This window comes from Panthera tigris, chromosome C1, assembly GCF_018350195.1.
Source record: "Panthera tigris isolate Pti1 chromosome C1, P.tigris_Pti1_mat1.1, whole genome shotgun sequence".
NCBI classification, from domain to species: Eukaryota; Metazoa; Chordata; class Mammalia; order Carnivora; family Felidae; genus Panthera; species Panthera tigris.
This window is the reverse complement of record NC_056667.1, coordinates 160163169-160184198: the sequence shown is the minus strand read 5'-3', so window position 1 is coordinate 160184198 and position 21030 is coordinate 160163169. Positions and strand designations below refer to the sequence as shown.

The 21030-nt window shown below is 40.5% G+C and overlaps 1 protein-coding gene across 5 annotated transcripts in view; it reads right to left on the bottom strand.

Annotated features, from left to right (window-relative positions):
• The window catches only part of MAP3K20 (mitogen-activated protein kinase kinase kinase 20), a 183879-nt gene extending 163153 nt beyond the window's left edge, over positions 1 to 20726 (bottom strand). For 2 of the 5 annotated variants that reach the window (XM_042994717.1, XM_042994718.1), the window contains exons 1-2: positions 20373 to 20426; positions 7776 to 7968 (exon numbers count right to left, since the gene is read on the bottom strand). In XM_042994717.1, coding sequence (XP_042850651.1) covers positions 7776 to 7934 — 159 coding nt within the window. In that variant the 5' untranslated portion in view covers positions 7935 to 7968; positions 20373 to 20426. The other 3 variants (XM_042994715.1, XM_042994716.1, XM_007074566.3) reach the window with 3 other exon arrangements.
• Positions 20727 to 21030: the final 304 nt, after the last annotated feature.

Genomic DNA, 21030 nt, shown 5'->3' with positions numbered 1-21030 from the left:
CGAGGCCCGCTGGCATGAGAAGTTACGTGGCGATAGTTTACAGCGTACCAAAGTCACACACAAGGCAATAACCATCGCAAGTCAAATCAACGGTATCGGTGTTGACTAATAAATTCAGAATAAAAAGAAAAATTATGCTTGTAAGACCTGAGACTGTGTCACAGAGAAGGAAGCAATTATATCTGAAGGATGGGCAGGATCTGCCCGGCCAGAGAGGACAAAGGTGTTACGGCTGAAGGAAAGAGGGACCACGGTAGAAATGGAAAAAGGTGACAGGAGTTGAGGTCAGAACATGAAAGACATGGCTGGAAAGTCAGGTGAGGACCCGAGCGGGGGAAGATTTGGAGTCTGAAGGCATCTGCCTGAGGTTTCACAGATGTGGGCCATTCCCCAAGTCAGCCTTTTTTAGCTCATGATGCTCAGTGACACGGCCAAGCAGGGCCTGTGCCCAGATGGTCACCCGAACGTGGTAAATGGAAGGGTGTAAAAAGCCTCTAACAACCACTACCAGTTAAGGTACCTAAAATTTCAAACCAAAATTGACACACTGACCAAACACATGTGACATATGATTGGCTAGATACGACCTAAAGCAATGGTTCTCAGATTCTGGAGGGCGGCAGGAACATTTGAAAAGCTTGTTACAGCAGACTGCCAGGCCCCACAAACCAGAGTTTCTGACTCAGAAGATGGACATGAGGCCTCTCATGAGGCCCATGAGAAGTTACATTTCTAACAAATTCCCAGGTGATGCTTAATGCTTCTAGTCCAAAGGCAAGACCTCGAGAACCACTGGCCTAAAAGAACAGAATCCAGAATCGGTAAATTCTGACTGGGGACAGAAAAAACCGTACACGGGGTTGTCTTAAAGAAGACATGGGGGACGCCTGGGTGGTTCAGTTGGTTGAGCCTCTGACTTTGGCTCAGGTCATGATCTCGCGGTCTGTGAGTTCGAGCCCCGGGTCGGGCTCTGTGCTGACAGCTCAGAGCCTGGAGCCTTGCTTCGGATTCTGCGTCTCCCTCTCTCTCTGCCCCTCCCCAGCTCATGTGTGTGCGCGCGCAAGCGCGTGGTTTCTCTCTCTCTCTCTCTCTCTCTCTCTCTCGTCAAAAATAAATAAACATTGAAAAAAAATTTAAAGAAGACATGAGGCGCCTGGGTGGCTCAGGGAGCTAAGCGTCTGACTCTTGATCTCAGCTCAGGTCTTGACTTTTAGGGTCGTGAGTCGGAGCCGAGGAGCAAAGCAGAGGAGACTAGGGAAGTGGCGACATGCTACAACAACCAGGCTAGGCACTGAGAGTATGGGCACTGGAAAGTAGCAACTTAGAACGTTAGCTCTAATATAGTGAAGTCTGCCCTCCTGACACTTAAAAATACTGTATCGCCGTTCTTGAACACCATTTTGGACAAATCATTGAAGAAACTATGCCAGAACTGAACGGCAGGTATCACGTATGCAAGCTATTCTTGCTTACATTGGTCCTATAAGTGTATTTAAATAAAGAGAGGATTTACAAAGAAAATAAACGCAGTTTTATTCCTCTCTATTGTGTTCAGAGACGGGGGTAATACTAAAACAACATTCCTACAGTTAAAGTAAATGCCAATAATTCGTTAGTAAAAAACTATAGAACTGCAAGGAGGAAAAAGGGTCTCCCATGAGCTAATAAAGTGATAATAATATTTGCTAGCCTTCCATGAAACACTAAATGCTGTCACGTTGATAAAGTCTGTATAATAAAAGCTTTTATTCTTAGTTGAGTTCTGTGCCAATTTTAAGATTGTATTTTCTATTTCACATAGGTATTTCCCCCTTTACACAAAAGCTTATTGGTATTTCCTGTTCTTGTGACTCCCCCCCCCTTTTTTTTCAGGTGTGTTTATTTTGAGAGAGAGACAGAGATTGCCAGCAGGGGAGGGGCAGAATCCCAAGCAAATTCTGCCCTCAATTTTGACATTTTGATCTTCTCTCTTTATTTATAAATACTTACAGTGTGAAACAGTTTTGAAACTCGAATTTACCTGGCTTTCAATATTTCTACAACAAATTTGGTAGGATATTTTCTTTTTTAAATAAAGGGAGTGGTGCCTTGCAAAAGGCAAGGCAAGTGAATCCTCATATTTTACCTCTTGAGCACTCTGCTTCCTTTCAATTCTTCTGCAGAAACAAAGAGGAATCATGTTCCCTATCTCATACTTAAGTCTGGTTTCTTCCTATCAGTTGGATACCCACACATATCAAGGGAACACAAACGCTTGCAGGTTTCCATCTCTCAGACAGAAAAACATACCATGTGCAGACATGTCTGGTTCAACATATCATTAAATACATTGCAAGAGCAAAATGAAGCTGTTGTGATTAAGCCTTTCTATGAGGACTGGGAGGCTGATGAACTCCTGCTGTGTGAGGTCAGTGGCTGGAAAGAGGACAATGACCCACGTCTTTCCTTGCCCTCTCTGCTCCTTGCTTCGATTTCTGCCTAAGCAGTATGGTTTGATCTCAACTCATATGGAATTTACCAAAAAGATACAGTAAAGGCATCTCTTCTTACTTTTGGTATATGCCCCTAAGATATTACTTTTTTCCTGTTGAAAACTCGTTTTTAACAAAAATAAGTAAATCTGCAACTAACATAAACAAGCTAAATTACCATTGGAAAATTATTTGGCGTTGCTACAGAAAAGTGATGGAAAAGTAAACATTCAACATTTCAGAGGCACATATTGAGGCTGGAAAATTAGTAATCCATGACATACTGAAGAGTTTTATAAAACTCAGTTCACCTGAACGTCCTGAGAAAGTGACATAGATTAACTGAGCTAGAATTTTTTTCTTGAGTGTTTTCCAATTATAAAAGTAAACATATGGCTCATAGGGTGTTCGCATTTGTCAAAACTGAGTGATCTGTGCACTTCATTGTATGTAAATTTTACCTTAAAAGAAAACAAAACAGTAAACACATACTGAACTCTGGTAATAATATGCATGCTGAAGTATTTAAGGGGAAAGATACTGATGCATACAACTTATTTTGAAGTGCATCAAAATGGATTGATGGATAGAAAGATACACAGCTGAATATACATGTGACAAAATATTTGTATTAATGACAGAGACCCTAGATGGTAGATATGTAGATGTTCACTAGAAAATTCTTTCAACCCTTCTTTATGTTTGAAATTTTTATAATAAAATGTTGGGGAAAAATGTGAGATCTTTGAAAAATATGGAAAACAAAGGAAGTAAAATAAAAACACCATACAGACACCAAGCAGACACCCAAGATCTTACTATATATGCTTTGTAGTTTGCTTTCACCACTTAGCAATATATAATGAGCATTTCCCCAGTTCTTTAAATATTCTCTCAAATGCAATGGAATTCTATTATACAGAGGTAGAATACTTTTTTCAGCTTTACTGAGGTATACTCAACAAATTGTAATATTTTAAAAGTATAAAACATGATGATTTTACTATACGTACACACAGTGAAAAGATTCACACAATGGAGGTAACACATCCATCACCTTCCATATTTGCCTTTGTGTGTGTGTGTGAGAGATGCAGCGTAACTTAAAAGATAATCTGTTAAAGAACACTTGGGTTGTTTCCAGTTCTTCACCATTAATCATCTGAGATGAGCAGCTACTGTAGCCATCTTTCTGCATATCTCTGACTACCTCCTTAGTATGAAGTCATAGAAGTAAAACTTCTGGCTCAAAGAAAGTAAATATTTTAAAAATTTTGATGCATTTTGCTAATCTCTTTCCAAGAAGCTTACCAATTTACACTCCTAACAGGAGTGTATCACAGATCATAGCTAACGTTTGAATTAAATGCTTCCATAAGTAAAATTTATAACTATTCTTTCTCCCAAAGAACAAAGGTTCTTTTTTTTTTTTTTTTTTTACATTTATTTATTTTTTGAGAGATATAGAGAGACAGAGCACAAGTTGGGGAGGGGCAGAGAGAGAAGGAGACACAGAATCTGAAGCAGGCTCCAGGCTCTGAGCTGTCAGCACAGAGCCTTACGCGGGGCTCAAACTCACAAACCGTGAGATCATGACCCGAGCCGAAGTCGGAGGCTTAACCCACAGAGCCATCCAGGAACCCCATAAAGGCTCTTTTTTAAAAGAAAGTCTACAATATGCAAAACTAGTATCCAAATCTTGGTTTCTAAATATCACAGTCCCAATTCTGGTACCCTGGATCAGGGACTCTTGAAGAAATGGATGATTCCAGGAATGAAGTAGGAACTAGATGAGCCTGGAAAATCTTGTGCCAGGAAGTAAAAAAAAAATGCTAAAAAGTGACGGAGACATACCAAAGGGTAAAGGAGCTAACTTGAAGGGACTCTTACTTGCTCAATTGGGACAATTTAAGCTTGAAAGTAACAACAGTAATATAATGGTACATTTTCAATTTGAAAAAGAATCCGTAAGTCCACAATGAAACAATAAACAAATGAATGGGTGAATAAGTAAAGAAAGGAAGGCTCTCATTTATGCTAGAACTTTTCTTTCTACATAGTAACTGTCATAATAACATCTGGTTCAAACAAGAATTGCCAACAGATGCTAAAAGCATTGGGTAACACTTGTTGAAAGAAGATGTTTACATAGCCTCAAAGTATCTTCCAACAGCTTAATGATTAATTACAAAGAGTTTTCGGAAAAGGGTATTTTTACTATAGAGAAATTGGGTAAACCCTTCTTAATCAAAGGTTCAAAAGTATTAGTATCACCAATAACAAGACAAACTGACATCATAGTCTCCCATTAAGATATGCCAAGGGCATATGACCTATGAAATATTTCTACCAAAACTACATTATCTTAAACTAGGCAAAAGGAAGGGAAAATCAGATAAACCCAAAATGAGGGCCATTCTACCCAACAATCCCATACTCTTCAAAAATGTCAAAGTTTAAAAGACAAAGGCAGAGAAACTGTTCAATTAAACAGATATACAAATTAAACACAATATGTGATCCTGATTGGATCCTGGGTTGAAAAATTGCCATAAAAAGCCCTTACTGGGACAACTGACAAAATCTGAATATAGACTGTGAGGTAGGTAATATTATTGCATCAATGTTAAATTTTCTGATTTGATAGTTGTATTATGGTTGCATTCTTGGGAGATGCTGAAATACAGATGTTATATACACAGCATCTACAATTTACTCTCATGGTTCAATAAAATAGAAATACATACAACTTGATATATAAAAAGAAAGCAAATGCTGAAAAATGTTAATTAGTGGTGATTCTAGGGAAAGGATAAGCTAGAGTTCACAGTACTATTCTTGGAGGTTTTCCCTAGGTGTAAAAGTTTTTTTTTTAATTAAGTTTTAAAGAACTACCTAGATTTTAAGTAAATTCCATTTTTCTTTCTTTTCTTCTAAATTAAAAAAGTAATATGTACTCACTAAAGCAGAGAAAAGTAATACATACTCACTAAATCAGAGGTCTACAAAAAAAAAGCAAAAACAAAGGTCTTCTATCCCCTCACATAAGCAAAGTTAAGGGAGTCTGATAAATATTTTCTCCACCTTTCACTAAGTTCATAAAACATATTTCATCAGATATCAAGTCACCTTAAAGAGGTACGTGAATGAGCTGCAAACATATTATTAAATGTCCCATTGCTTCTTGGCGAAAAAGTGACCAAGAAACAGAAGACTGAATCTACACATTGGAAAAACATCTAGAGCTTACTGCTTTTATCTTACTTAGAAAACACCCAGCCAGCAAGCCAATACATAGTTCACAAAGTAGAACAAAAATCAAACTAAGAAATGCATACTTCCTTTCCAATACCTCCCAACCCCTAGCCAAAATTTTTTACATCTTAAACTCCTGTTGATTCAAGAAGGAGGGATGCTTTGCAATAATTTACCATGTCTCTTTATCACTGGCAATCACTGGCTAAACCAAGCCCCAAAGCTGAAACTGAGTTTGTGTTTTTCCTAAAATTTATGAGTTATGCTCCTACCGTTTACTACAATCCACTCAGTTTCTGAACGATAACCATTTAGGTTAAATACCTACATGAGAGCAGGACTTGGCATTTTCCAATTCCTGCTTTCACCCCTGTGCTTTCCTAGGTCATTCTATTAGCTTCCTTAAAGATTAGAAAACAAAACAAAACAAAACAAAACAAAACAAAGGCGCTATGTATGGGGTGGGGGGAGGTGTGGAGTGAACACAGCAATTACTGTTTTCCTGTCAAAATCTGTTCTATAACTCAAAAAGTGTCGCATCCAACAATCATATAAGAACATGCTTGTTGTACTTAAGCATGCATGACCTAATGCTTACAAATATTAGCATCCTTATATACTTTTTTGAATATGAATTTGATGGAATTGGTTTATTTTCCATCTAACCTGGTCACCTACAGGTTTCGGAATTGAGAACTACAGAACAGGGGGTCTGATTTCCTGGAATTCATTTGTCCCTCCTGAGGAAGCTTACTATGTTTTTCAAACCTCTATTTCTCCATCTATAAAATGGGTACAATAATGTTTACCTATAAAGGACTAAAGAGTTCACTAGATAAACGAAGCTAGGTTCCATCCAGAGTAAGACATGGTTTTACTATTTGGCTACTACGAAAAATGTGTTGATCAAGAAATGAGGGGGAGGAAACTTTCTATACAAAGCATGCTCCCGTTTTGTGCACATATGGGCTCCTTAATGCTTTCCACAACCTATAGGTACCCCAAGGCAGAAATAGCTTAGTCCTTCTGACCTGGCTTCAACAACTGGAAACTCAGCTGGTGATCACACAGTCACACAGCACTGCTGGGAGGAAACGCCACAAAGTGCTGCCATTTGGGTTTCCTTCTCTAATCAATTGCTACGGTTCACTGACAGCAGTTAATGAAAAAAAAAAAAGTGAAACCATTCAGGGGAGATTAAAATGTATTTATAGAAAAGTTCACTTTAAAAACAGACATTGAAAAAAAAAAAAAAAACAATAATTAACCCAAGCAGGACATAAATAGAAATGACCAAAACAAGCTCCAGAGGGTAGCTGTTAAAAGCTATCAACGCCATGCCTGCAGGTCAGCTCCACAATTAGCTTCATCCTCCAGGTACCAAACTGAACATGGGGACCAAGCTGTGTCATATTCCTAAGGAAGATGAAGGGCCCACTAGGACCAGCCTAAGCCCCAGACTCTGGAAGCCAAGACCCTTTTCTGGTTTTACAAAGAAGACAGCTCTCTGTCCAGCATCTGTTAATTCTTCATTAAACAAAAACCATCACTGTTGGCTTCAAGTAGAGGTGAAATCCAAGAAGCTGGTATTGTTTATATTTCAGTAGAAAAACAATGCTTTTTAGTTTTTAAAAGACAACTCCTGATAACCACAGATTCACGAAACCCAAAATAAAAAGGGAATAAAATGTTCACACATTACTCTTTACTGACCCCTCTCGGCTGACCTAGGGAAAAGAAAAGCCTGAAGCCAAGGAAGGTCTGAAACCTCACCTTCCCCTCGAAGAGAGAGCTCAGAGAACATTCGGTCTTTCATGCCATGGAAGGAAACACTCTCCGTGCAGATGACCCTTAGAACTCAACCCTAAAGCACATGCGGCCGTGATTTCTATTTATGGGGCTCCCAGAATGGAAACTGGGAAACAGCCTCATGGATCGGCCCCAAAGGCCTCGCTCGCTAGGTCCCCGGCAGCCTGTGACCTCTGACTCTGTGGAAAAGCTTACATAAGTGCAATCGCCACCAGTTCTGAGAGCAGGGAAAGGCCTTACCTCTTTCTCTATTTTGAGCAGCTTCTTTACAGCCACCTCCTTGTCCTGGGATATCCATCTGGCTCGATATACACTCCCAAAACTTCCTCCACCGCAGTTTTCAAAAAACTGCAAGTCATCAAATTTGATTTGCACAAAGGAGGTACCGAGAGACGACATCTCATAATGACGAAGTATTAGACTTCCACAAAACCTGCAGAGACAGAGAAAAAGAAAAGTTGGATTATAAACATATTAGAACAAATCCTCTGAATGCTGCTGTAGGTAATGTGTAACAAGCACTGTGAAACTTCCAGAAAGAACCCTGAGGACTCAGGAACAAGGACAACAAGGCTATAAACAAATCAAAATGAAAACACTTACCCCGGCAGCCCATGCAAAAGTTGACAGCAACTTGTCCAGGCTCTGAAACACAGCTGTTCACAGAGCAATGGCTCAGATTTCTCCCCCGACAAAACCTGTAGCGGCACTTCCTGCACATCCCAAGGAGCTCTGCCTAAAGGCTACTGTGTCACCAGGTCTATGAGGGAGCCCTGACACACAGGAAGCATGCTTTCCACAGCAAACTTGCATAGCTCTCCCGGCATGTGAGGTATGCCGGCTCTCCCACGGTGTGCTCACTTCACACGAAATATACATCACCTAAGCAACAGAGCATCCTGCCCCAAGGAGAGCCCAAATGCCGCAAAGGGAACACACATACAGTGTTTAGATTCCAAAAGCAAGCGTTCAGCTCAGGGATAGCAAAGCTGGCCAAGTGTTTTCCACAAGTGGCTCCCTGGACTGTATACTGTAGCAGGACTTAATTAAAGAGAAGAAAATTTGCCCTTGATTACAATATTAAGTCATCCAAAACCTCTGCCAAGAGTGTAAAAAAAAAAAATATTATGTTGTTTCCAGAGGAACAGATTACCTCTCCCAGAGATTATTACGGTGACATTTTCTGCAGTCTAAGGAGTTTTACTATTCTCTGGGTAAGTGGTCATTCTTTACACCACATGCCAAACCACAGATTCCCAGGAAAAACAAAACAAAAACATACAAACAAAACAAGAAAGCAAGAAAATAAAGCACTAAAATGTTGAACCTGCATAAAAAGCAGGTGGAGAACAAAAGTTTGTATACAGATTCTTACCAGAATCTCACAGTGAGGGTGCAGAAAGACAAATGCATATGTATACAAAAGAACTGGTCTGGGATCTTCATAACTGTCAAAGTCATGAGAGACTTAAAAAAAAAAAAAAAGGAAAACTTCTAGCATATGATGACTAAATGCAATGAATGAACACTGACTGGACTCTGGAATAAAAAAAATCTACAGAAAGTATTATTGGGATTTTAGAGAAAATTGAACACTAACTATATGTTAGGTATTATTATCTTATCCATGGATAATAATAGTATTCTGGTTCAGTAGGAGGATGTCCTTGTTATTGGGAGATCTACTGGGAGACATATTTAAGCATTATACCTACAACTTAATTTAAAATGGTTCAAACCCCTGCTCCTTAATCTCTAAAAACAGGGCACCGGCATAGAGAGGAAGCAAATGTAACAAAATGTTAAGAACTAGTGATTCTAGGCAAAAGTTATATGAGTGTTTCACTATTCTTTCCATTTTTCTGTGGGGTTTGATTATTTTCAAAATAAAAAGGTGGAGGGGACAGTTTGTATCTATAAAATTGACAAAATTTCTTCATAAACAACTTGAAGCTTTGCTGAGTGATGTCCACAGTCGGCTCAGAGATCTTAATGTGCAGCTGACTAGCAGTCCCATTTTAGGAACATCATGTCACTGAAGAATGCTGATTTTTTTTTTTTTTAAGCCCAATGTGGTGCTTGAACTCACGACCCCAAGATCAAGAGTCACATGTTCTACCTACTGAGCCAGCCAGACACCTCAAGAGTGCTGATTTCTTACAAACTCTGCTCTATTTTGGGGAGAAGGCAAGAGAGAAGACTGTTTATTTATCCTAAAGTTTAAAAGCTTACTGTCTACACAAAAATACAGGGGTGGGTTGGGGGGAAGCCCATAGCATCCAGCCTTAGTCTATACATATGTAAGTCAACAATTCACCTTACTAACTTTTGTTTCAGTTCACATTCAGTTAATCATAGAAAAGAAGAAAGTTTGGAAAAAATTTAGGAATGTGCCAAAGGTAGGTACATAGAATATGCAAGCTAAGAAGTTTGTTCAATAAAAGGCAAGGCACCACTTGCAAGATTCCCTCCACGTTACAGATGCTACGTCCATCTATATTGTTATTAATTGCTTTTATTTTTATCAAAGTATAAAATAAAATGGGACTACAAAGCTTGTAATAAAAAAATAGAACTCTCCTGCTCCACCCCTCCCCACACCTTATTCTCTCTCCAGAGGGAACTAATTTCAACTCCTTTAGCATTTTCTTCTGCTATTTACCTCTGTATTTCTAAAAAGTGTGATCATATTGCTATTTCTTGATTGTTCCATTTCAGATGTTATCTATTAACTTCTCCTTGTGGAAAAAAGAATTTAGTTCTCATATACCCCCTTCACCTCTTTGCATAGAAATATGTCACACTTGCCCAATCGTCCCAGCTTCCAACTATATTGTAACATCTAGTTAAGTCAATAGTAGGCTGACAAAGTAAATATTCCTAGGAATGCTCTGTAGGATTCAATGACTTTTCCTTTCTTGGACAACTTTTTGTTTCTCCCAGAGTTATTAGTTGCTCTGTTTTTGTTATTTGCTTAGCTTTTTAAATACTTAGCACTTATTCACCTCATTAAACTATCCTAAGAATGGCAAAACTCCTCTCAATAAAATAAAAATATCAGGTAATTTGGGGGAGGTTGTTCTATTTTTTTCTTAAAGACACTCCTCCTATACTCTTCATCTCAATTCAATCTGGCTGGAATGGTTGTTCTCTAGGCCTGACTTGGACTGGGACTTCCTTTCACGATCATCCTAAAATTTCCTTTACCTTCTCCTCTGTGAGAACCCCTCTGTTCTAGAATTCCCTGGTTTCTCTGTTTTGACAGTGTGTATCTCCCATTAGCAACCTAATAGAGTACCCAGAATGTAATTTTTTGAGAATCTGTGTGTCCTAAAATGTCTTCATTGGTAGCCTGGCTGAGTTTACAATTCTAGGTAGGAAATAATTTTCCTTATAATTTTAAAAGTATTACTTCATAGTCTTCTAATTTCTAATGTGGCTGTAAAGCAGCCTGATACTGCTCTGGTAACTAACTAATCCTTTTCACACTATTACCTTCTCTCTGAAAGCTTTTAGGACCCTGTATTCATCTCTGGATGCCCGAGATTAATAGGGCATATTTAGGAATGAATCTTTTTCATTCATTGGGAGGACATTCGGTGAACTCTCTCAGCCTGTACTCCCAGCGAACTCTCGTCTTTTAATTCTGGGAAATTTTCTTGTGTTATTCCTTTACCACTTATAGCTACTTTTGCTTCTTGTTTTCTCATTCTCCCTGCACACATGGGGAACTCCTTGCAGTTACCAGTACATGGTACTCCTACCCCTCTCACATCTCCTTTCCTTTGCATAAGGGATTTCTGCTTTGAACGTCTTTCTCTTCTCAGGAAATTCCTGTCCCTAACTATCTGTTTCAAGTCTCGTGAGCAGAATTAAATTCTCCCTCTGTGCCTTAGCACCTTTCTTTACCTATTCATCTTTCCCACTTACTTCCCACCTTTAAGGGACCATAAATCCCTTAAAGGCAAAACCCATTTCCATTTACATCTGGATCTTCTTAAGCACCTAGTACACAGCCAGATACAATTGCACTGAATTTTTTCCATTCAAAAATTGCTGAATGAACAAATGAATGAATAAATAGTTTCTGGCTATTCTTCTGTTATCTTTTGCAGCTAGAAAGATTCCAATCAGACTAAAATCTGAGAACTGTTGCTTTTACAAGTTCCCCCAGAGGATTATGAGGCAAATCCTAATTTGGAAACTACTGCCTGGGATGCTTGGGAAACTGAGGATAAAATGTTTGGACTTCAGAATAAGGTGTCTAGGAGTCCAAAGGAAAAAGAAGAGGAGGAAGAAGGAAGGAAATTCTTTTCAAAACAAACCTAGAGATCTGAACCAGGATGATATCAATATGAATAAATCTAAACCTCAGGTACAGAGCAAGTCCAGGGAATATGGATGAACGAAGGTAGGATCAGTTACATTTGACACTGATCTAAAAGTGCCAGAGGAAGTTGATCTAGGAGAAGTGGAGTTCTCCAGGACCTTCACTCCTCAAGATGAGGCAATTAATCATATTCTTCCCCAGAATCACTGTTACTCACTTTGTGATACATCCTGCCATTTGGAAAAGAGCTATGTATGAATGGGACTATGTAATTATTTGAATGTTTTACTGAGACCATAAAAAATTAAGTCCCATCTTATTATGGAAGAGACTAACAATTCTGGGGTATAGGAGCACAGGTTTTAATTCCAGCGAGCTGGGCCAAACATCATGGACTGAGATGAAAAACCTAATTGAGATTCCCATTGCCGTCTATATGAGTATCAGACCACGTATAGGTTTCCCCAGCTATCTAAAAGTACAGCCTTCCCATGAAATCTTTTGTTAGCCAAAATGCTGTAAAGCAAAAAAGAAACTGCCATTAATTTACATGGAAAATTTTTGAATATTTCCGGACCCAAAAAGTAACCCCTCTTAAGGCTTTTCTGATACCTCAGGACACATCTTGTTAATGGATGCACAAAATAAATCAAGATAAAATAAAGTACAGATGCTCTCAAACACAGTTCAAAGCTATGACGGCTTGATGCTGAGCGTGGTTCCAGGGAGAGAAGCTCAGGGTACGTGCTGCCTCTACAAGAGCTCACTGCAAAACAAATGCTGAATGCAATTTTCCCTTTTCACATTTTTTCCCTAAAAGTGAAAATCCTCTTCAGATTTCTTTCTGTTAGCAAAAATAGGTACTAATATAGGTCTTCCATAAAGCAAAGTGGTATAATGCAAATTTTCGAAAAGCAGAAGATACCTGTATATTTATTTTTCCCCTTGAGCTAACTCCCTTTAATTTAAAATCATTATTCTAAGAGGATCAACGTATGATCAGAAGAATGGCAAATGTGAGTTGCTGATTAATCATACTTACAGCATCTTGGGGAAGACTGTTACCTGATCAAATCACATTCTAATTTTTCAGATGTGTTCTCCAGTGAATACACATAAATTTAATAATAAGAGTCATCTATATAAATGTATTTACATGGTATACCCAATCAAAGGTTTATATCCCGCCATGTTAAAATAATTGCTTTTACACAAGAAAGGCAATTTTTCTCCATGCAACAATACCCAGTCCTAATTTGCTAACATTTTAACTTGTTTCCTAAACTCTCACAGCTGCTTTAAATATTAGTAAGTATCTACCACACAGCACTGATGGGTAAGTTAGAGCAGGGACAGCACAAAACTCAGAGCATAACAGGGTGTCATAGCACTGAAAATGTTGAAAATCACTAATGTGATGGTTGAGTCCAATCGTTTGAGTACTTGAATAGTAAGACAAACCTTTTCAATTTTTAAAAATTTTCTTAAAATTGAAATTTAAAAGATTTTTAACTACGAAATTGCTGAAAGCAAACATATACGTGTGTGTGTGTGTGTGTGTGTGTGTGTGTGTGTGTGTGTTACCATCAATGAACTATCAAAAGTGAAACTATATGGAGGCAGAAAACCTTAAGTGGAGTATTATTTGACTTTAAAGTTTTCAGCTTTCAAGTCCAAAAAAATGGACTTTGGTCCTGAATTAAAAACAACAAAATAAAACAAAAAAGACTAACGTTCTAACATTAAAAAAACAAGATTTAGAATTAAATAGATAGGAGTTTGAATTCTGCCTCTAGCTCTTGGTAACCTTGAACCAATCACATTTTCTGACCCTGACATTTCCAACCCAATAAATAAAAAATCTGAAATCTCTTCCATTCTGTTATCAAATGTCTTCAAGTTGCTAGCTCAAAATTATGAAGTTTGCAGAGTATTACCTGACTTCTTTAATGAGTCTTACTTCCAAATACCACTATTCCAACACAAAAGCAGCATGGTCCAGGGGAAGCACCCCAATTAGATCCATTAGTGAATCTGAGCTTATTAGCTGTTAGACCTTGGCCCAGGCATTGTACCTCTCTGACCTCCATTTTCTCACTGGAAATAATACCCATCCTGCATAGTTGCTGGGGAGTAAGAGATGCCATGAAAGTGCCTGGCATAGTGCCCAGCACCTAGTACACAATACTCAATACATGGAAATTATGCTTCTCAAGTTATCTTTATAAGTCTTGTTACCATATTTAATATTTAGTCATCTACTCCTTCAGCTTTCACCATTGGGTATGCTTTCCTCAGTTTTCCTTCCTGTGTTTTCAGAATTGTTTTGTATCTCCATTAGTTTTGCAGAGCAATGATTAATAGATAAATGTACTATTGGTCCATGAATCCTTCTTATGTGCATATGTTTTAATTCTTTCTCACTGCTCTGTTTGCTGCTTTTGGTTTTGGCTATTTTTGCAAGATCTTATTAAGTAATTATAATTTTCTTTTAAATTATTTTTTCATAATGAGACTAAGTTATTAAAAGAGATAGTTTTTTGTGTGTTTTTTTTTTGTTTTTTGTGTGTGTGTGTGTGTGTGTGTATGGCACTTTTTAAGATACCAGAGTTTTTAGGACCTATTAATTCAATGATAGCATTCACTTGGTACATTTCTAGAGTATACCTACTTCCATGGTGGCCACTGTCTTCCTTTAAATCTTATCTACTACATGTCAAATGGATTCAAGAAACTACAACCAGCTTCATTAAATACCTGTAAATCATAACTTCTTTTAAAATTAAACCCACCTTATAAAAGGACTAATAACTTTACTAGAAAATAGGTCTTTGGACTTTTTCTGGATTTTTCTTTTAGGTTTATATGGACCTGTGATTTCTGAATTCAGATTCTTCCTCTTTTTCTATCCCTAATTTACATTTTCCTTTTTCCCTTCTTCACAAAAGTTTATTTTTGACGCAGTATAGAAAAAAAAACTATTTTATTATGACCTAACACTGACCAGAAAAAAAAAAACCCTTTTATAAAACAGCTCTCGACAAATTATTTTGCCAACCTTGTTGCTCTAATATTTATTTATGCTAGTATTATTTCAGCCTCTTACCACAGATTAGTGAATACAATACTAAAAATATGCTTTTTCATCATGTGTTAAAACAATACCACTTGGATTATGGTTCTACAACTATTTCTTTCCTACAAGTCTTATCTTCAAAGCATGGGGAAAGCTGGAGTTTGGCGTATTTGTTCATAAGAGCAAGGTCAAAGATTCTAAGATTCTATTCTGGAACAGGACTGCTGTTCTGTTGTTTTTAAATCACTCAAAAAAGATCTGTAAGACTCGCTGGAGGAGACTAGGTTGCAAATAGAACCAACTAGTACTTGTGTCTACCATAGATATCCCTTCCTTCCTCCAAGGCTTCTACTGGAAAACAGCATATCCTGTAAAGAACTGGCTGAACTCAGTGAATAGGATCTTTAGGCATGGATATCAGAGAGAAGTAGACTTTAAGAATCCAAAAAATAGCTATTGTTTCATTTTTTTTCCCCTCTATGCTTCATCATACAAGTAACAAACCCCTCTAATTAGAGCAAAGGTTAAAATAAAAACGAGCTAGTTAAATGAAACATTCTTACTTGTACTTTAATATTTCAATTAATGAAAATAGACTTCCATGACATACTTCCTTGCCAGAAATGTCAGTTACTTGAGGCAAAACACTGGAGGAACAGGAATGTAGGAGACAGGGGCACTTATGGCACAGAAATACTGTGTGGAAATGTGTCTGTGCTCAAATAGAAGCCCAACTAGGCAACATGGAGTAGGTACAATCCATGACATGGGTCATGGCAGAGGTGCTTGTTGTGTTGAGCGACTGGAGGCATAGAAGAAAGCTGGACCAGAGTCTCTGAAGAAAATAAAGGAGCACTGAGACAGCACATTTCCATGGGTTGGCAGGAAGAGGAATCCACAGATGTTTGGGGAGGTGGTGGAGAAAACAAGAATAAACCAAGCTTACTTCAGTCAGCAGGCTCACCCATCCCCAAATGTGCTGCTTCTTGTGCTGCACCATTTTCTGTCAAATAGAAAGTATCTGACTACCCTAGCTGCTAACAAACAGGTACCATCTTGGACTAATTACCTGGAACAAATGTTCCCTGAGAAGGGTAAATATGACAGTTAAAACCTAGTAACCTCGATATAAGATGACAGCAAATGGGGATTGCTAAAACCAGAGAAGACCATGGAAGACCCTATATTATGTATCGATCCAGAGACAAAGCTAAAAACTACAGAGAGAATTCCTGGTTATTAGAATTACCTAATAAGAAAATATGCCACTCTGTCTAGTAGTGAGCTGCCTATCGCTGAGAGTGTTCAATGGGAGGTGGCCATGTGGAATAGGAGATTCTTGCAACAGCTAGAACAGCATGAATGGTTTTTAAGACCTACTCCAACCCTATGAGTATGTTATGACTAATCAACCTACTACAAAGTATGGATGGTATTCTTTCTCAGGGATACAGTCATGAACCTAAGAGTCCCTGGCAAAGTAAAGGAACAGTGATCAGCATCAGTAATGGAAATAATGGAGATGACTGGGCCATACTCCTCAATTTCTCCTCCCAAACAGGTTGAAAAGGTGAGCATCATATTCCAGATTTCTATCCTTCCACTATTCTTTCCCCTCTCCCCCACTTCCAAAGGCAAAAAGCTTTGTTCATGCTGAAAGCCACAGTATAACCACAGAAAATAAAAAATCTTTGGATGATGATATACTATTATTCTTTTCTCAGCAAAATGAAATTGCATTACCCCATGCAGTGGGCTGGGCTGCAAAGCTTAATGGCGCACATTCATTTATCAGAATGAGGCTCACGCTCCCCCATACATGGAGCACCCAGCACTGTGCAGAAGGTGTATGAATAAATCCAGTTCCTACAAGTCAATTTTACCTTAAGATCTAAGGGACCATACATGCCTGTACTGGTTTGTTCAGTAAAGTCAAACAGTACAGAAGAGAATGCAAAATTCACATGAGTTTTTAAGATTAAATACAAGATTTTAAAGAAAGTGCTTGCTTATATGGGAGTCTTTGTTTTATTTACGGGGATATTTACGGATCCCTGAAGAAATACATTCTTCTCCACAATAGGATACTTTGGTTAAAAAAAAAAAAAAAGTCTTATAAGCAGACTTTTTCCATGACCTTTTAGATAATGATTCTTGCCTTCTCTTCTTGGTTTTCCTATACAAAGTCCAGAGAGAAGGAGGTTAGTCCCTGAAGATAAACTGTGCTCAAAGCCAGCTTTAAGAATGGTTCCAAGTAATTTTGGTTTACCTTTTCCAGGTCATAATCTTCCCCTAGTCACACAACTCCTGAGTTCTTCAAATTCTTCATATATTTAAATGCATTAACTTTCAGATTCTTTCCCAAAAAAATCTCAAAGTTATACATAAACACAGAGGTACACAAAGCTGCTTTTCAAATCCTTATACTCAAAGCAGGGGAGTATCTATGAAAACCTCCCAGCCCTGCATACACACATGAAGTATGATTTGGGAACAGAGCCAGCTACCAAGAGCAAGCCTTACCTGGGTATAGGTGAGACAAGCAGCCTGCTCTGTGTCTGATTTGAGAATGTGGAAAACACTCCTTACTATTCAGTTATGGTGGCTGAAGTTTTAAGCTCTGGTTCAAGCATTACCACATGCTCATAAGCTTGTGCAGCAAGAAGGCTGTGCCCAATGTACACATGACAAAACTGAGGATGGGTATGAAAGTTGCCCAAGCCAAGTGCTGAACTTACAAGCGACATGACTAGGATTCAAACTCAGGTCTGACTTCAAAGTCATATCTTTTTTTTTTTCCCCCCGTATGTCTTTTTTCTCACTGTATCATTCTGCCTCTTCCTTCTAATCTGCCGTTTTCTTTAAACACTTTGCTTATTACAATAATCACTAGATTGCTTGTCATCCACCTGAAGTTCCATTTGAGGCTTTAATTTCCTATTAGCAATTGTGATGTGGGGTTAGGGTGACAAAGCATGGCTGCTTTGTTCTCAGAGAATCTTCTACAGTGTTGGGATTATTTAACTGCTATTAGGGCATAATCGATGCTTCAGCTGTCCATAGGAGGGTCTGACACAAAAGCACCCATGTATCAGTCAGACCAATCTAAGCTCTAGCATTTATAGCTCTCTTTCCTTAACAGGTACAGTTTTCTGGTCACAGCTGGAACTCTGCTTATTTGTGTGTAGTGGGGCAAGGTTAATAGCCACGAAAGAAGTAGCCTAAATCTTCCCTGCAGTAAGACCAAAAGGTGCCTTAGCTGTTCCTATTACATTTAGATAGACAAGACACCCTCCCTGTCAATCTGTCCTGGGTAGAATAAAATGGAAAACAAATGATCCAAATTGATTTTTATTTTCAGTATCTCTGGATCCAGATATAAGGCTATCTTATTCCAAGAGGTACTATATCACCACAAAACACCTTTTTCTGGCTTAAAAAAAAAAATCATTGATTCTCTCCTCTCTTTTCTTTGAATCTAACAATTTCTAAAAACTGTCCATTTTTCTCTTTTACCCCACACTAATAGCTTCACTCTATGTCTGACCTCTTTTCATGAAACGCCATTGTAATTTCGCCAATGTTTTCTCTGACTAGATTATTTACTCCACGCCCCTCATAACTCCTGTTTATAGTTTGGTAGCCCTGTCAAAGTCAGTTTCACTGCTCATTTCAGATAGGCACTCAGCCAATATATTGCCAATAACACTCACTCTTGTGCTAACTTAAAATACACAGAGCAGCTTGCCAAGTTTCCTTATTTGGCAAGAAGGTCCCTCAGTTCCCAAGATCTTTGACCATCCATTTTTAGATCCAAATCCTCCTGCTTAATATTTGGATATTTCTCTCTTTGTCTCTCTTTAATGTGTCTTATGTGTCCCCTAAAAGAGTAAGAAGAGATCAATCATCTTTCCTTTCCTAGACAAGGGCCCTTGTCATTGCACGGTGGTCATTTACTCTGGAATTATTACCATTATGACATTTGATTTAAATAATATCTTCCAGGTTAAAAAAAACTCGAGAAAAGTTATAGTAGGAATTATGCTGTGAAAGACTAAGAGTACACGTTGCTTTATAAGACCATTTTCCTCTACCTTAATTCACTGTTTCCAAACAAACCAAATTCACGTTCATTTGCAATCTCCCAAATCTCTCACTACTGTAGCCGGAACTTTAAACAAAGGCCAAAACCATAATTAAAATGTAGCTGTCACATATTCTTTTTTGAAAATCGAAAAACGACATGAAATTTCACTGTGGAGATGTAGGCCTACTACAAAGAAATCATTAACTGTCTTGAAACACCTGTTTATTTTTGTCTTTAAAAGTGACTGTGGGTTGGGATCCACTGCATCCTGACTGCTCACTTCAACTGAGGTCAGGAAAGCAAGAAGGCTCCCGGTAAAACAGGTTCGGGGATAAAACAGGAATATACTTCAGCAACCATCTGAGGCGATTCTAATACACCATTATTAATCGAGAGCTGCTTATTGTAGTATCATCCAGAGCGGGCCACTAAACGATGTTGCTTTCGTTATTAACAAAAATACTAATTAAGTCCTCCATAAACAGTGCTTATGCAGAGATCTCGAGGCGCATCAGAAACGCACATTTGCAGCAATCTAACAATGGGCTGCCCCGTTTTTTAGGCAATTCGAAGCCATCTCGCCGGGTCTGTATCAAAGTCGGTCTGCAAGCTGTCAGGAGCAAGCGAGGCGTGGCGGCGGCCTCAGCGCTGCCCTGCCGGTCTGGGCCAGGTCGCGGGGCCCGCGGACCGGGGGACGCCATGGGGGTCGCCGAGGGACACCCGGGTAGGGTAGGAGCTACCCTCGCCGGTGGCAGAAAGGGCCGCTGGAGGGTGCGGGCGGCGCGAGCCGCACGCTGTCCCGGGGAGGGCCGCTCGAGGTGGAAGAAGCCGCCCGGGGCCGGGTGGAAAGCAGAAGTTAGTGGTCTCTCCTCGCAAGCACAGCCCTCTGCTGGGAAGTGGCCCGCGCCCTGCCCTGATTTGGAAGACTCGCGTTTCGCCTCCCAGAGGTGCCGGCTCGCCCGCTGAGAAGCCGGCGCTCGGGCCCCGGGGTCGCGGGCTCGGCCGGCGGGGGGCCCGGCGCACGGCGAGGGGAAGCGGCGGCCCCCGACGCCGGCGCCGAGCGCAGGGCCGAGAAAGCCCGACACGCGGCGCCCGCCCTTCCGGGCGCCAACTTCTGCGTGGGACCGGTCCGAACTTTGGGCCCTCTGGGCCGCGGCGCGGAACTCCGCGGGCGGCGGGAACGCTCGCTCCGGCCGCAGCCGCCCGGAGGGCCCTGGGTCGGGGAGGGTGCCCAGCGGGGCCCCGCAGGCCGTCAGGGCCTCGGCCCCGAGACGCCGGGAGACTCGCGAGCGCGAGGGGCCTCCGACCCACCTCGCCCTCCGCGGCCTCCGGCCTGGCCCTTACCTGGCTTCCGGGCCGGGCGCGAGCGGCAGCCGGGGGCGCCGAGGCCCGCGCGCGGCGAGGGCAGGGACGGCGACCGGGGGTCGAGAGGACGGCGGCCCGCGCGGCTCCCACGCTTCCGCCCGAGTCAGGAGTTGAACATTCCGCCTCTCCGCCCCGCGCCAATGAGGAAGACAGTCGCGACAACAGCACCACCTACCTCCGAGCGCGGAACGGCCGGGCCTCCCTGCCCGCGCCGCTGCTCAGACTAGCGGGCCGGCGGGGCGTGGGGAAGCGCTCGGGCCTCCAGGGCCTGCACCCCCGAGGATTCCGTCCGCCCCGGCAGCCTCCGCAGCCCCGGATGGAGGAGCTGAGCGGGGAGCGCACTAGCCCTGCAGCGCGTGGAGGGGAGAGGGAGGCGTGCCTGTGGACCTCTCGGTAGCTTCACCTCATTTTAACAAGTTGACCCCACTTGTATGGTCAAGTCAGTCCTTTTCCAACAAATATTTACTGTGTCAGAGGCGCTGGGAGTACAAAGAGATGGGAGGCTGCTTCATACCTTGCAGAAGTTAATTATCTAGTTGGGAAGGAAGGGCACAGACCTGGAAAGATGTTTCTAGGAGATAGGGCTGAAGGCTGCCGCGATGGAACCGTAAGTAAATACCTACGGAATTGTGAGGAG